Genomic DNA, 15748 nt, shown 5'->3' on the forward strand with positions numbered 1-15748 from the left:
CAACCAGGAAGCAATTAATTATAAAACATTCTATAGACATTTATTTATTTATTTATTTATTTATTTATTTATTTATTTATTTATTTATTTTAGAGACAAAGCCTTGCTCTGTTGCCCAGGCTAGAGTGCAGTGGCACAGTCATAGCTCACTGCAACCGCAAACTCCTGGACTCAACTTATCTTCCTTCCTCAGTATCCTGAGTAGCTGGGACTATAGGCACGCACCATGCCTGGCTAATTTAAAAAAATATGTTTTTGAAGAGACGAGGTCTTGCTCTGTTACCCAGGCTGGTCTCGAACTCGTGGTCTCAAGAGATTATCCTACATTGGCCTCCCAAAGCACCAGTATTACAGGTGAGGGAGCTACCCCACCCAGCCTACATCATTCATTTTTAAAGGATACATTTTGCTATAAACTAAAATGAAAGAAGCTTTAAACCCCATTCTTATAGTTAATTATAATACTTTGTTTCTAGGGCATGGGAATTCGTTTCAGAAAAGACTGTTTCCTGGGGGAGAACAAAAGGGAAGCATTGAATCTCTAATTAAAGTATTTCCTTAAATCTAGTTTCTTAACTCACGTTTTTAACCTGATTAAATATTAGTAACTATATTATTTAAATTACATGTAAAAATTGAAGCTTATTCTAACTAAATGTTTTCTGCTTTTTTGTTTATAGAGGAACGCTGACAAGAAGACCTTATGAACCAGGAATATTTTGTACTCGATGTGGCAGACATGACAAATGCACAGATTTTCTATGCAGTAAGATAAAGAAAATAACTTAAACATGAAAAAAATGCATAATGGATTGGACAACAAGAAAAATAAGTGATTGAACACTAGTTTTTTTATTGTCATGTTAATATTATTCCTTTGATCAGAATGCTACTATTATATTATCAAAGGATGGTTGACACAGTATTATCTTTAGATTTTTCTAAACTATAGAGCCTTTTCTATTCTATCTTAACCCTATTCCTTCCCCTGAGGACATACCAGAGTGTCCGAAAGAAGGAATGAGAACTAACAGTTTTACCCTGATAAAGCTTCACAGTTTATTCCCAAACAGCAGACTGTTTGATAATAACTGCTTTAAAGGACAGTATATTCCAAAATATTTATGAAGTAGCATATATTTAATACCCTTTTCCTTTAGTTTTTCCTCCAAAAAGCTGAAATGTCCAAATATTTAGAAAGTAAAAAGTAGAAAATATGTTTGATTACATTTTTCTTTTAGTTTTTCCACATGAAAGAATATACTCCAAAAGTATAACTATAGCTAAAGTATACAATGCTTAGGAATATGGGAGGAGATAAATTAGGATAATAAGTAAATAGCATATTATGTTGTTTTATAATTATTATACTTTAAGTTCTGGGGTACATGTGCAGAACATGCAGGTTTGTTACATAGGTATACATGTGCCATGGTGGTTTGCTGCACCCATCAACCCATCATCTACATCAGGTATTTCTCCTAATGCTATCCCTCCCCTAGCCCCCGACCCCCCAACAGACCCTGATGTGTGATGTTCTTCTCCCTGTGTCCAGGTGTTCTCATTGTTCAACTCCCACTTATGAGTGAGAACATGTGGTGTTTGGTTTTATGTTCTCATGATAGTTTGCTGAGAATGATGGTTTCCAGCTTTTTCCATGTCCCTGAAAAGGAAATGAACTAATCCTTTTTTATGACTGCATAGTATTCCATGGTGTATATATGCCACATTTTCTTTATCCAGTTTATCATTGACAGGCATTTGGGTTGGTTCCAAGTCTTTGCTATTGTGAATAGTGTTACAATAAACATACGTGCGCAGGTATCTTTATAGTAGAATGATTTATAATTCTTTGGGTATGTACCCAGTAATGGGATTACTGGGTCAAATGGTATTTTTGGTTCAAGATCCTTGAGGAATCGCCACACTGTCTTCCACAGTGGTTGAACTAGTTTACACTCCCACCAACAGTGTAAAAGTGTTCCTATTTCTCCACATCCTCTCCAGCATCTGTGGTTTCCTGACTTTTTAATGACTGCCATTCTAACTCGCGTGAGATGGTATCTCATTGTGGTTTTGATTTGCATTTCTCCAATGACCAGTGATGATGAGCTTTTTTTCATATGTTTGTTGGATGCATAAATGTCTTCTTTTGAGAAGTGTCTGTTCATATCCTTCTCCCACTTTTTAATGGGATTGTTAGCTTTTTTCTTGTAAATTTGTTTAAGTTCTTTGTAGATTCTGGAAAAGAGACAGGGTCTTTCTTTCTGTCACACAGGCTGGAATGCAGTGGCTTGATCATAGCTCACTGTAACGTTGAATTCCTGGGCTCAGGTAATCTTCCTGCCTCAGCTTCCCAAGTAGCTAAAACTGCAGGCATGTGCCACCATGCCCAGCTAATTTTTTTTTTTTATTTTTTGCAGAGACAGGATCTTGTTGTGTTGCCCGGGTTGGTCTCAAACTCCTGGCCTCAAGTGGTCCTCCTACCTCACCCTCCCAAATATATGATATTTTTGTGCTGAAGAAAAAACAGAAACAAAAACTAGTGGACAGTTTTACTATAACAGCATTTCAGGGATGATTCCACCCTAACATCTCTGCTGTTGCTTCAGTTGAATCAAGATGCAAACTCTTGTTCTTCCTCTTTTCGTTGTCTTTCTTTCTCTGAAAAATTCAATCCTAAAGTCATTGAGCAGGTCAGGGGAATGTAGTCATCTACACAGAGGGGCATCCAGAGGTGATGTGTTACAACCTAAACAGCATAACAGAGGATCCACACGAGATGCAGTGGGCATGGAAAGGAAACCTAAGCAAGGTGAGGATGCTGTCCACATAGAGATGTGGCCACGTGTGGGAAGTCAGATCCCTCATGGAATGAAGTAACTGTCCATATATGAGGTCTGGTTTGGGGTATCAGAGCCAGAGCAGAATAAAATGATGTCCATGCAAGGATGACTCAGTATGTGGCATCTGTGCCCAGGCAAGGTGAGGAGAGCATCAACATGGGATGGAAGGGAGAGTCTGAGCCAGTGAGGAAGGCATCCCTGGAGGGATGGTCTGGCAGTGGTTGTTGGAGGCCAAGAAGAATAAGGAGAAGAGTCCATATTGGAGTGGGCTGAGAAGAGATTTCGAACCTAAGCCAGTAAAGGGGGCATCCGTACTTAGGGGCAATCACACATGAGGTTTCTGAGTGCAAATTAGGTGAGGAAAGTTTTAATGTGGAGAAGATGACTTGACATGGGTGAAGTCAGGGCCCAAGTCGGGTAAGGAAGGAATCCACACACAGAAGCCCAGAGCTGGGTTTCAAAGTCTGAGCAGGGTGGGAGGGTGTCCCAGCGTAGGGTCAGCCCCTAAGTTGGCCGATTAATACAAGACAATTTCTCAGCATAAACATACTCCAAATATTACATTGGTCAGACTTATAGTAAAACAATATTGCTTTCTGAGATTCAAATGTAACCTGACATCATTTGTTTTTATTTGCTAAATCTGAGTGTCTAAGTCTAAGCAGAGTGAGGGGGGCACATATGTGTGCTAGGAGCTAGAGACAGTGATGGGAGATTGGAAGCATAGTGGGGGAATGATAAAAAAAATTAAGTATAATGGGGGCTAGTTTCTTGCTGTCAGAAATGGAATACAAATATGTAAAGGAAAAAAGCAAGCATGAATCTTATGGTGGTGAATTGGAATTATAAGTGTTGGAAATTAAGAATTTTAATAAACGTATATAAATGTGTATATATACACAGATAAAACTATAACTGTGGACTCAGTTTCAACATGTGAATAATTGTAGGGCCTCAAGAACAGAACCAAAACAATAGAACAGAAAATACAACTAGAGAGAGATATATAGATACTTAAGTAATAAAACAAATTTCACAGAAATAAAAATACCTGAATCTAAACATTGAAAGTGCACACTATGTGCCGGGAAAAAGTGATACAAAATAGTCAACACAGTAGACATAGCCTAGTAAGTTACTGGACGTTAGTGAAAAAGAAAGAATCTTAAAGTATCCAAGCAAAAATGTAAGATCAGTTATTAAGAAGTTTAACGGTCTGGATTGAAGCAGAAAAATAGTCACTCTAAGTATTTTAGCAATAAAGTGTTTAACATAGGAAATTCAGTTTACCTGAATACTGTAAACACTAAGGGAGTGAAGGTCAGGGAAGTGGCCACAGTAAGGCAGAGAAGTGGCAACAAAGCTGAGAGTTCTATATTGTATTATACTAAGAAGCCACTGTGAAACTCACATTGATCCATCTTACCTGGCCTACCATCACCCCTGGTGGTTGCTTTTCTTATGTCTTTCCTATTTCATTTGCATTCCTGTCATTGGCAAACTCTTGCCTGAAGCTATGCAGAGAAAATAATTCACAGAACTGTACTTCCTGGTTTCAGCTCTACAATACAAAATTGACTTCACACTGATATGGTAGTAATGCTGCTTGGGCAACTGATATTCCCACATAAAGGGGGAAAATTCAGTCTGGCTTCAAACTTCTCTACCATAACAGTAAATGCTAAGAGATGGTTGCATGATGCCTATATGCCCTTAATATAAGAAGTGTCAACCAAGAATTTATATACAGCAAAACCTATTATTCAAGTGTAATCAAATAGACAGATGTTTTGGGAGCATGCAGTTACATTTGGTGTATAGTTCTCATGAGCACTTCTTCAGTAAACTAGAGGATGACATTCACCAAAAAGAAGAGAGGAATGAAAAAACTTGAGTGAAAGAACTCTCTGTGAGCCCTGAATCTTAATAGATAGACTAAGACTAAAATAATCTGAGAGTTATAGTTACAAAAAAAAAATACAAGAAATATTGGAAACATGCAAATGATACAATTAATAAAACTTGGGAGGAGAAGAGAGAGAGAAAAAATATGCTTATTTCCTCATCATTTATAGCTAAGGGCCGAAGATACTAGACTATTTAAAGCTGATGAACAATACAAACTATGTGATGAAGACTTTTTGAAAGACAATCTAAATAGAAATCATTACATAAAATATGAAGTAAGACCAAGCGCAAAAGGCTAAAATAACCGCAGAGATCCAAAGGAAGGTCAGTTCATCTCTAAGGTGCCTGAATAATGAGTTCTAAATTTTCCTGTTGCAAGACAAAGTTCTTTGTTGCTATTGGGTTCTCTATGTATGAGAACTCATTTATCCTTCCACTGTGCTTCCTAGTGGAATTCAGGATTGGTTATCTGACCATCATGATATTGTTTAGCTCTGTGTCCCCACCCAAATATCATCTTGAATTATAATCCCCACATGTTGAGGGAGGGACCTGATGGGAGGTAATTGGATCAGGGGAGCAGTTTCTCTCATGATGTTCTCATGATATTGAGTGAGTTCTCATGAGATCTGATGGTTTAAAGTGTTTGGCAGTTGCCCCCTGCCTCTCCTGCCACCATGTAAGATGTGCCTTGCTTCCCCTTCACCCTCTGTCATGATTGTAAGTTTCCTGAGGCCTCTCCAGCCATGCAGAACTGTGAGTCAATTAAACCTCCTTTCTTTATAAATTACCCAGTCTCAGGTAGTTCTTTTTAGCAGTGTGAAAATCAACTAATACATGAAATTGGTACCAGTTATAGTGAGGCATTGCTGAAAAGATACCTGAAAATGTAGAAGCAACTTTGGAACTGGGTAACAGGCAGAGGTTGGAACCATTTGGAGGGCCCAGAAGAAGACAGGAAGATGTGGGAAAGTTTGGAACTTCCTAGAGTCTTGTTGAATAGTTTTGACCAAAATGCTGATAGTGATATGGACAATGAAGTCCAAGCTGAGGTGGTCTCAGATGGAGATGGGAAACTTGTTGGGAACTGGAATGAAGATCATTCTTGCTATGCTTTAGCAAAGAGGCTGGTGGCATTTTTACTCATGCCCTAGCAATCTGTGGAACTTTGAACTTGAGAGAGATGATATAGGGTATCTGGCAGGAGAAATTTCTAAGCAGAAAAGCACTCAAAATGTGACCTGGCTGTTTCTAAAAGCATATAGTCTTATGCATTGATAAAGAGATGATCTGAAATTAAAACTTATGTTTAAAAGGGAAGCAGAGCATAAAAGTTTGGAAAATTTGCAGCCTGGCCATGTGGTCGAATATATATATATATACATATATATTTTTTTTTTTTTTTTTTCTGGGGAGAAATTCAAGCTGGCTGCAAAAATTTGCATAAGTAACGAGGAGCCAAAATGTTAATCGCCAAGACAATGGGAAAACTGTCTCCAGGATATTTCAGAGATCTTCATGGCAGCCTCTCCCATCACAGGCCCAGAGGCCTAGGAGGGAAAAATTGTTTCATGGGTCAGGCCCAGGTCCCTGCTGCTCTGTGTAGCCTTGGGACATGGTGCCCTGCCTCCCAGCCATTCCAGCTTAAGCTATGGCTCAAAGGGACAACGGTACAGCTCAGGCCATTGCTTTAAAGGATGCAAGCCCCAAGCCTTGGTAGCACCTCGGCAGCATCCATGTGTTGTTAGGCTTGCAGGTCCATAGATGACAGAATTGAGCTTTGGGAGCCTTTGCATAGATTTCAGAGGATGTATGGAAACACCTGGATGTCCAGGCAGAAGTCTGCTGCAGGGGTGGAGCCCTCATGGAGAACCTCTACTAGGGCAATGCAGAGGGGGAAATGTGGAGTTGGGGCCCCCACATAGAGTCCCTACTGGGGCACTGCATAATAGAGCTGTGAGAGGAAGGCCACCATCCTCCAGATCCCAGAATGACAACTTGCACCATGTGCCTGGAAAAGCCACAGGTAGTCCATGCCAGCCTGTGAAAGCAGCCACAGGGCCTGAACCCTTCAGAGCCACAGGGGCAGAGCTTCCCACGTCCTTGGGAGTCTACCCTTTGCTTCAGCATGCCCTGGATGTGAGACATGGAGCCAAAGGAGACTATTTTGGAGCTTTAAGATTTAATGACTGTCCTGTTGGGTTTTGAACTTGTATGGGGCCTGTAGCCCCTTTGTTTTGGCCAATTTCTCCCACTTGGAATGGGAGCATTTGCCCAATTGTATCTTAGAAGTAACCAACTTGCTTTTGATTTTACAAGCTTATAGATGGAAGGGACTTGTCTTGTCTCAGGTGAGACTTTGAACTTGGACTTTTGGGTGAATGCTGGAATGAGTTTAGACTTTGAGGGACCCTTGGGAAGGCATGATTGTGTTTTGAAATGTGAGAAGGACATGAGATTTGGAAGGGGCTGGGGCAGAATGATATGGTTTGGCTCTGTGTTCCTACTCAAATATCATCTCAAATGGTTATCTCTAAGTGCTGAGGGAGGGACCTGGTGGGAGGTGATTGGATCATGAGGACAGTTTCCCCCATGCTGTTCTCATGATAGTGAGTGAATTCCCATAAGATCTGGTGGTTTAAAAGTGTTTGGCAGTTCTCCCCTCACTCTCCCTCCTGCCACCATGTAAGACGTACCTTGTTTCCCCTTCACCTTCCACCATGATTTTAAATTTCCCAAAGCCTGCCCATCCATGCAGAACTATGAGTCAATTAAACCTTTTCTCTCTATCTCTTTTTTTTTTTTTAAGACAGAGTCTTGCTCTGTCGCCAGGCTGGAGTGTAGTGGCGCAATCTTGGTTCACTGCAAACTCCGCCTCCCAGGTTTAAGTGATTATCCTGCCTCAGCCTCCCAAGTATCTGAGACTACAGGAAAAACCTCTTTTCTTTGTAAATTACCCAGTCTCAGGTAGTTCTTTATAGCAGTGTGAAAAATGGACTGATACATCTCTCAACCCAAATGAGCAGAAGAAAGGGAATTTATTTCCTAAAAACTATTATTATCTCATTGGACTAGTTAACTAAAAATATTGAATGCCAGGCTATAGAGCTAACTTTGCCATCTGGGAAATTAAGAGCAACTGAAAGCTTCTGAAAATAATAATTAAATGAGGAAAGTGAATAGATTTCTAAGATTAATTAGGAGTGATCTGTGGGGAGAAAGAGAGATGAAAATAAGAGATATTATAGAATCCTAGAATGTTGGAGCTGGAACAATATTTTAAGGGCAGAAGTGGAAAACTTACGTAAGGTCAATGATGTAAAGACAGAATTAGCACTAGAATGCATATCTCCTTACTCATGTATTTCCATACTTTCTGTAACAAACCAGGCTGATTTCATTAAAGAGAATATATTGTACTTAAAATTGGCTAGTGGTTGGAGGGAGGACATCAAAGATAATGCCTGAGAGCTAGGAGAAAGTGACACTATTATTGAGAGATTTTCTTATTTTTTAGAAAAGAAATTTTATCTAATTTTTTATGGACTTTCTTTTTCTTTCTAGGTAATGCAGATCGTGACCAAGCCATATGTATGTATTGTTGTCCTTTATTTCTTGAACAATTTAACTACTTTATGTGAAATCCAGCTTTCAATTGCTTCTTTGTTTACAGATTACCGATTTTGGTATCCAAAATGGGAAACGCCCCGGCCAATTCTATGTGATCCACTGTGTACATTCATTTTATTATTGAGAATAATATGTTTTATGCTGTGTGTCATAACTGTTTTGATAGTACAGTCTCAGTTTCCAAATATCTTGTTGGAACAACAAATGATATTTACCCCTGAGGAATCTGAAGCAGAGAATCAAGAGGAGGAAAAAGAGAAAGAGAAGAAAGAGAAAGAGAAGAAAGAGAAAGAGGAAATCGAAATGGAAATAATGGAAATGGAGGAGGAAAAAGAAGAGAGAGAGGAGGAAGAGGAGGAGGAGGAGGAGGAGGAGGAGGAGGAAGACGAGGAGAAGAAGGAAGAGGAGGAAACACAAAAAGAAAAGATGTAGGAAGAGGGAAAATAAGAGTAGAAAGAGGAGGAAAAAGATGTATCACCAATATAAGCCAAAAGTGTAATACAAAAAAGACAGACCAAAAAAAAAAAAAGTAAAACACTGAGTTTTAACAAGGAAGAAGATATGCAAACCACCATTGGGATGTTTTTTATTCCCTTCTCTCCTATACTTATTCAGTAAATTTAAATTTGTAAAACAAAGAAACAAAAAACATGTAAGGTGGGCTCTTTGACACTAAGAACAGATAAAGACATGACAAGAAAAACTCTGAAAAACATTTGACCAGTCTAATTAATCTTAAGATTTCACCATGTTATTCTAATAAAGGAGGGAATTTTCATTTTCTAAACGTGTTTCCGTCTCTGTGCTTTAAATAGTAAGGTGCTTAAGGTCATTCCAAGTTCAGAACAACCATTGAATAAAATTTGTATTTTTTTGTTTTTACTGTTACTATCATAGTTGTTATTGGTGGTAGTGGTATTTTCCAGGTGATATTAAGGTATCTGATATTATTATTTGTCTTTGTGGTTTTGGGAATGGTTTAAGTGGTACCTGTACATCCTGCTAGGATGCAAACTTATTATTTAGAATTCATGTTCAATATTTCATTAAAGACTTGCTGTAATATTCTGCCACTGAGGGCTAATAAATGCCAGAATTTTAATTAGTTGTGGTAGAGGAATCTGGGTGCTTCCAAATTTATATAATAAAATTAATAAATTTTTAGAAAATTATTAACTTGTTATTCAATATGTATAGTAAAAGTTCACAAATTAATAAGATAACTACTTACCACTAGTAATACTAATAAATGAACTAAATAAAAACACCTAGCATAGGAGATTTCTTTAGCTACAAAATAAATGGCTAGTACAAGATGACCACTAAGACCTCTTCCATCAATAAATATTCATGGATCAACTTTGTAAAGGAATCAATAGTAGTTGTGAAGTATACTAGGCAAACACCTGAGGGAAAAACCTGATTCCCATGAAAATGTTCCTGAACTCAGCACCTTATATGGCAAAATAATAAATACCTTTTATTGCTCAATTTTAAAATAGGCAAAAAGCAATGTATAATATTTTTCCGATTGCCATTCCATGCTCAGCTGTCTTACTGTTGCACACTTATTAGAACTCAATGTGGCTGAGATGTGGAAGGTTGATACAATTCTATTTATGACAGGGACTTAGGGAACTTATTCTAATTGAGAATCAGAGGCTTAATAAACTGAAGGTGTAAGTGAAAGAAATGACATTGAAAAAAAGAATCACTGCATATCTGATGTTGTCAAATAAAAATCTGTTTTCCAATTTTGATAGAATATTGTGTTCTAAAGCTGTATCTCTCAATGTGTGGTTCCACTGAGGGAAAAGAAAGAAAAAAAAAAAAAACCTAGCATAGCCAAATACCTCAAATGGTGTAAATGCTATGTGTATTAACTCTGTTGTTCTTTAGTTGTATCAATATTCTGTTAAAAACCTGTTCCTAAGTAGGGCAAGATAAGAATTATATTAAAAAGCCCTGAGCTATCCTCTTGGATTTGAGTGTTTCTGTTTGGTTTGTTTCCTTTGCTTTGTTTTTTTTCAAAGAGCTCCTCTTTGTAGAAATTAGATATTTTTCCATAATGGCTGAACTAGTTTACAATCCCACCAACAGTGTAAAAGTGTTCCTATTTCTCCACATCCTCTCAGCACCTGTTGTTTCCTGACTTTTTAATGATCGCCATTCTAACTGGTGTGAGATGGTATCTCATTGTGGTTTTGATTTGCATTTCTCTGATTGGAAAACAGTATGGTGATTCCTCAAGGATCTAGAACTAGATGTACCATATGACCCAGCCATCCCATTACTGGGGATATACCCAAAGGATTATAACTCATGCTGCTATAAAGACACATGCACACGTATGTTTATTGCGGCACTATTCACAATAGCAAAGACTTGGAATCAACCCAAATGTCCATCAGTGACAGACTGGATTAAGAAAATGTGGCACATATACACCATGGAATACTATGCAGTCATAAAAAAGGATGAGTTTGTGTCCTTTATAGGGACATGGATGCAGCTGGAAACCATCATTCTTAGCAAACTATCACAAGAACAGAAAACCAAACACCGCATGTTCTCACTCATAGGTGGGAACTGAACAATGAGATCACTTGGACTCGGGAAGGGGAACATCACACACCAGGGCCTATCATGGGGAGCGGGGAGAGGGGAGGGATTGCATTGGGAATTATACCTGATGTAAATGATGAGTTGATGGGTGCTGACGAGTTGATGGGTGCAGCACAGCAACATGGCACAAGTATACATATGTAACAAACCTGCACGTTATGCACATGTACCCTAGAACTTAAAGTATAATAATAATAAAAAATAAAATGAATTTAAAAAAAAGAAAACAATAGTAAGAAAAAAAAAATTAGATATTTCTCTATCTATGAAGTCAGCCTCTGTTCCACCAGTCCCCTGAGAAAAAAGCCTTAGGGAGAGAAAAGGGCTAGTTCTCTACAGTGACATTATTTATTATTATTATTGTACATTTGTGTTGTACTTCATAGCTTCCAAAGTCCTTTCATGTATTTAATATTCAAAACCATTCTTGTGGAGCTGGCATTGCTTCTATTTTTAAAATAAGAAAACTGACCTTAGATATGTGAACATATGACGCATTTACAAGTACAATTTCTTCATTTATTAATTCCCACACATGACTAACTTGTTACGTATCTGTATGCCTAATAGAACCTGGGCCTGGCCTAGGAAATCATTTTCTCCTAGACCTCAAAGCCTGTGATGGGAGGGGCTCCGGTGAAAAACTTACATTTTCCCCATTGTCTTGGAGATTAACATTCATCTCCTCATTACTTATGCAAGTTTCTGCAGCCAGCTTCAATTTCTCCTCAGAAAATAGGTTTTTCTTTCTATCACATTGTCAGGCTGCAAATTTTCCAAACTTTTATGCTCTGCTTCTTTTATAAAACAACCCAAGTCACCTCTTGAGTGCTTTGCTGCTTAGAAATTTCTTCCTCCATGTGAGAAATGGGAAAGTTCTTCAAAGATTATAAAAAGTCACATTTTCTTACAATAAGATTGCTATCCACTATATATATATATATATTCCTGATATATATAAATCAGCTGTCCTAGCTTGCTCTGGCACGCCTGGACAGAAGTAGACAAGCCCCAGCCCATAGTGCATGCCACTCCTTATTTGGAGATGCTTCCTTAACTATCCCTGAGCAACTTCCTTTTCTTTCTTTGTTCTAGTCCCCTCACCTAATTAAGAAAGTTTAAACTAATAACCAATCGGGTAAAGTGTAAAATGTGAGGTCCTATTCCAGCCAGTGAAAACTGGACACAGCAGTGGGGTAGACGTGTCAGGTTATAAATTACTGTGTCTCCTTTGTTTGGTGTGCTCTTGTGGCTGGACAGCTATTGGGTAGCACCCTTTCTGCAGAAAGTAAAGCTCACCTGGCTGAGAGATCATTTGTTCCCACGTTTTTGTTTTGTTTTGTTTTGTTTTTGTGACACCAAAAACTTCATTCCCAGCATCCAGATGTCCTAAATCATCTCTCTCAAGTTCAAAGTTCCACACATCTCTAGGGCAGGGGCAAAATGCCACCAGTCTCTTAGATAAAACATAGCAAGAGTCACCTTTACTCCAGTTCCCAAAAAGTTCTTCATCCCCATCTGAGACCACCTCAGCCTGGACCTTATTGTTCATATCACTATCAGCATTTTGGTCAAAACCATTCAACAAGTCTCTAGGAAGTTCCAAACTTTCCCACATCTTCCTGTCTTCTTCTGAGCCTTCCAAATGGTTCCAACCTCTGCCTGTTACCCAGTTCCAAAGTCACTTCCACATTTTCAGGTATCTTTTCAGCAGTGACTCATTCTAACTGGTACTAATTTACTATATTAATCCATTTTCACGCCACTGATAAAGACATACCCAAGACTGGGCATTTTACAAAAGAAAGAGATTTATTGGACTTACAGTTCCACCTGGCTGGAGGGGCCTCACAATCATGGCAGAAGGCAAGGAGGAGCAAGTCACATCTTGCGTGGATGGCAGTAGGCAGAGGGAGAGCTTGTGTAGAGAAATTCCCATTTAAAAACCGATCGGGTCTCATGAGACCCATTTACTATCACAAGAACGGCATGGGAAAGACCCGCCCCCACAATTCAATCATCTCCTACTGGGTCCCTTCCACAACACATGGGAATTATGGGAGCTACAGGTGAGATTTGGGTAGGGATACAGAACCAAATCATATCACCACCCAAAGGAAAAGAAGTCATTATATTGAAAAGACGCCTGCATTCATATGTTTATCACAGCACTATTCCAAAGACGAAGTCATGAAATCAACCCAAGTGGCAGGTATGTAATGTCCCTGTTATTTCCGATTGCATTTATTTGAATTGTCTCTTTTATTCATGGTTATTCTAACCAGCAGTCTATCAATATTTTTTATCTTTTCAAAGAGCCAATTTTTCATTTTTTGCTCCTTTGTATCATTCTTTTGGTCTCCATCTCATTTAGTTCTGCTTTGATCTTTGTTATTTGTTTTCTCTGCTAGCTTTAGGTTTTGTTTGTTTTTGTTTTTCTAGGGTTTTTTGTTTGTTTGTTTTTTTTTTAAGGTACAATGTTAGGTTGTTAATTTGAGATCTTCCTGTCTCTTTAATGTAGGCATTTAACACTATAAACTTTCCTCTTAGAACTGCTTTTGCTGTATCCCAGAGGTTCTGGTTTGTTGTGTCTCTAGTTTCAAAATTTTTTATTGATTTCTGCCTTAATTTCATTGTTTACTCAAAGATCATTCAGGAGCAAGTTGTTTAATTTCCATGTATTTGTATAGTTTTGAGATTTCCTCTTGGCATTGATTTCTAATTTTATTCCACCCTGGTCCAAGAAGATATTTGATATGATTTTGATTTTTTTAAAATGTATTAAAACTTGCTTTATGGCCAAGAATATGGTCTATTTTAGAGAATGTTCTGTGTACTGATGAGAAAAATATATATTATGCGGTTATGGTGCAAACTGTTCTGTAAGTGTATATTAGGTCTAGTTGGTCTAGAGTCGTTTCAGTCTAGACTTTCTTTGTTGACTTTCTGCCTCCATAATCTGTCTAGTATTGTCAGTCGGGTATTGAAGCCTACCACTATTATTTTATTGCTGTTGATGTGTTTTTTTACATATAGGAATATTTGTTTTATGAAACTGGGTGCTCCAGTTTGGGGTACATATATACTTAAGGTTGTTAAATCTCCTTGTTGAATTGATCCTTTTATCATTATATAATGATCTTCTTTGTCTTTTTTTTCTTTAACTGTTGTCAATTTAAAGTCTGTTTTATCTGATATAAGTATGGCTACTCCTGCTCACTTTTGGTTTCCATTTGTGTGGGATATTTTTCTCACCCCTGTACTTTGAGTCTTTACCCATTAGGTGGCATTCTTGTAAGCAGCATAAGGTTGAATTTATTTTTTTATTCAATTCACCAGTCTAAATTTTTAAAGTGGGGCATTTAGTTCAGTGACATTCAAGATTAATATTGATATGTGAGGTTTTGTTCTTGTCATAATGTTAATTGTTACCTAGTTTCTTTCTAGTCTTATAATTGCTTTATAAGACCCATGAGTTTTCTTTCGTGTTCTTTTATAATGGCAAATATTATCCTTTTGTTTGTATGTTTAGAATTTCTGTGAGAATTTCTTTTATGGCCAGGCTAGTGTTAACAAATTCCCTTAGCATTTGCATGTCTGATAACTACTTCATTTCTCCTTCATTTATGAAACTTGGCTTAGGAGGATACAGAATTCTTGGCTGGCAGTTCTTTTCTTTAAGAAGATTAAAAATGGAACCCGAATCTCCTCTGATTTGCAAGGTTTATGCTGAGAAGTCTGCTGTTACTCTGATGGGATTTCCTTTATAAGTTATTATATGTTTCTCTCTTGCTGCTTTTAGGATTTTTTCCTTCACATTGACTTGAATAGTCTGAAGACTATATACCTTGATGAGGTATATCTTGTAGAGTATCTTCTAGGGGTTCTCTTTGCTTCTTGTTTCTGAATGCCTAATTCTCTAGCAAGACTAGGAACAGTTTCCCAAATTGTTCCCTCAGATAGGTTTTCCAAGCTTTTTACCTTTTCTTCTTCTTGCTTAAGAATGCCTATAACTCAGAGGTTTGGTCACTTTACATAATCCCATATTTCTTGAAGGGTTTGTTGATTTACTTTATTTTATTTTTTAAATTTTTGTCTGCCTAGGTTAAATCAAAGGATTGGTCTTCAAGCTCTGAAAGTCTTTCTTATGCTTGTTCCAGTCTATTGTTAAAGCTTTCAGTTGTATTTTGTAACTACTTCAATAATTTTTTTTATTTCCCAAAGTTCAGTTTGCTTTTTAATATGTATGTCTTTAGTAATTGTTTATTCATATTCTGAATTTTTTTCTGATTTCTTTGTGTTGGTTTTCAACTTTATCTTGGATCTCATTGAGCTTCCTCACCATATATATTTTAAATTCTTTATCTGTCATTTTAGAATTTTCATTTTGATTAAGATCCATTGCTAGAGAGCTAGTGTGATCCTTTGGGAGTGTTGAAACACTGGTTTTTATATTGTTGGAATTCTTATGCTGATTCCTTCTTGTTTGAGGAAGCTATCATTTTTTATTTTTGAATTGACTTTCTTTTGAATGAGACTCTTTTTTCCCCTCGAGGGTGTGACTGTAATGTATATTGTGTATAATCATTTGGCTTTGATTCTGGGTGCTTTCAGTGAGCTAAAGTTCTGTGTGAGTTCCTTAGTTATAGATAGCTTTTGTGTGGTGGCTTTCTTAAATGCTGATTGTAGTAGCAATATATTGGGTATATAAGCAGGCTCACTACCTTCTGCAGGGCTGA

The 15748-nt window shown here is 37.6% G+C and overlaps 1 protein-coding gene across 1 annotated transcript in view; it reads left to right on the plus strand.

Annotated features, from left to right (window-relative positions):
• The window catches only part of GLIPR1L2 (GLI pathogenesis-related 1 like 2), a 41983-nt gene extending 33167 nt beyond the window's left edge, over window positions 1–8816 (plus strand). The window contains exons 4-6 of the mRNA XM_011981401.1: window positions 681–766; window positions 8319–8345; window positions 8428–8816. Coding sequence (XP_011836791.1) covers window positions 681–766; window positions 8319–8345; window positions 8428–8816 — 502 coding nt within the window. The remainder of the gene's footprint in view (window positions 1–680; window positions 767–8318; window positions 8346–8427) is intronic.
• The last annotated feature ends 6932 nt before the right edge of the window (window positions 8817–15748 follow it).

Source organism: Mandrillus leucophaeus, unplaced genomic scaffold (genome assembly GCF_000951045.1).
Source record: "Mandrillus leucophaeus isolate KB7577 unplaced genomic scaffold, Mleu.le_1.0 Scaffold225, whole genome shotgun sequence".
Lineage (NCBI taxonomy): Eukaryota > Metazoa > Chordata > Mammalia > Primates > Cercopithecidae > Mandrillus > Mandrillus leucophaeus.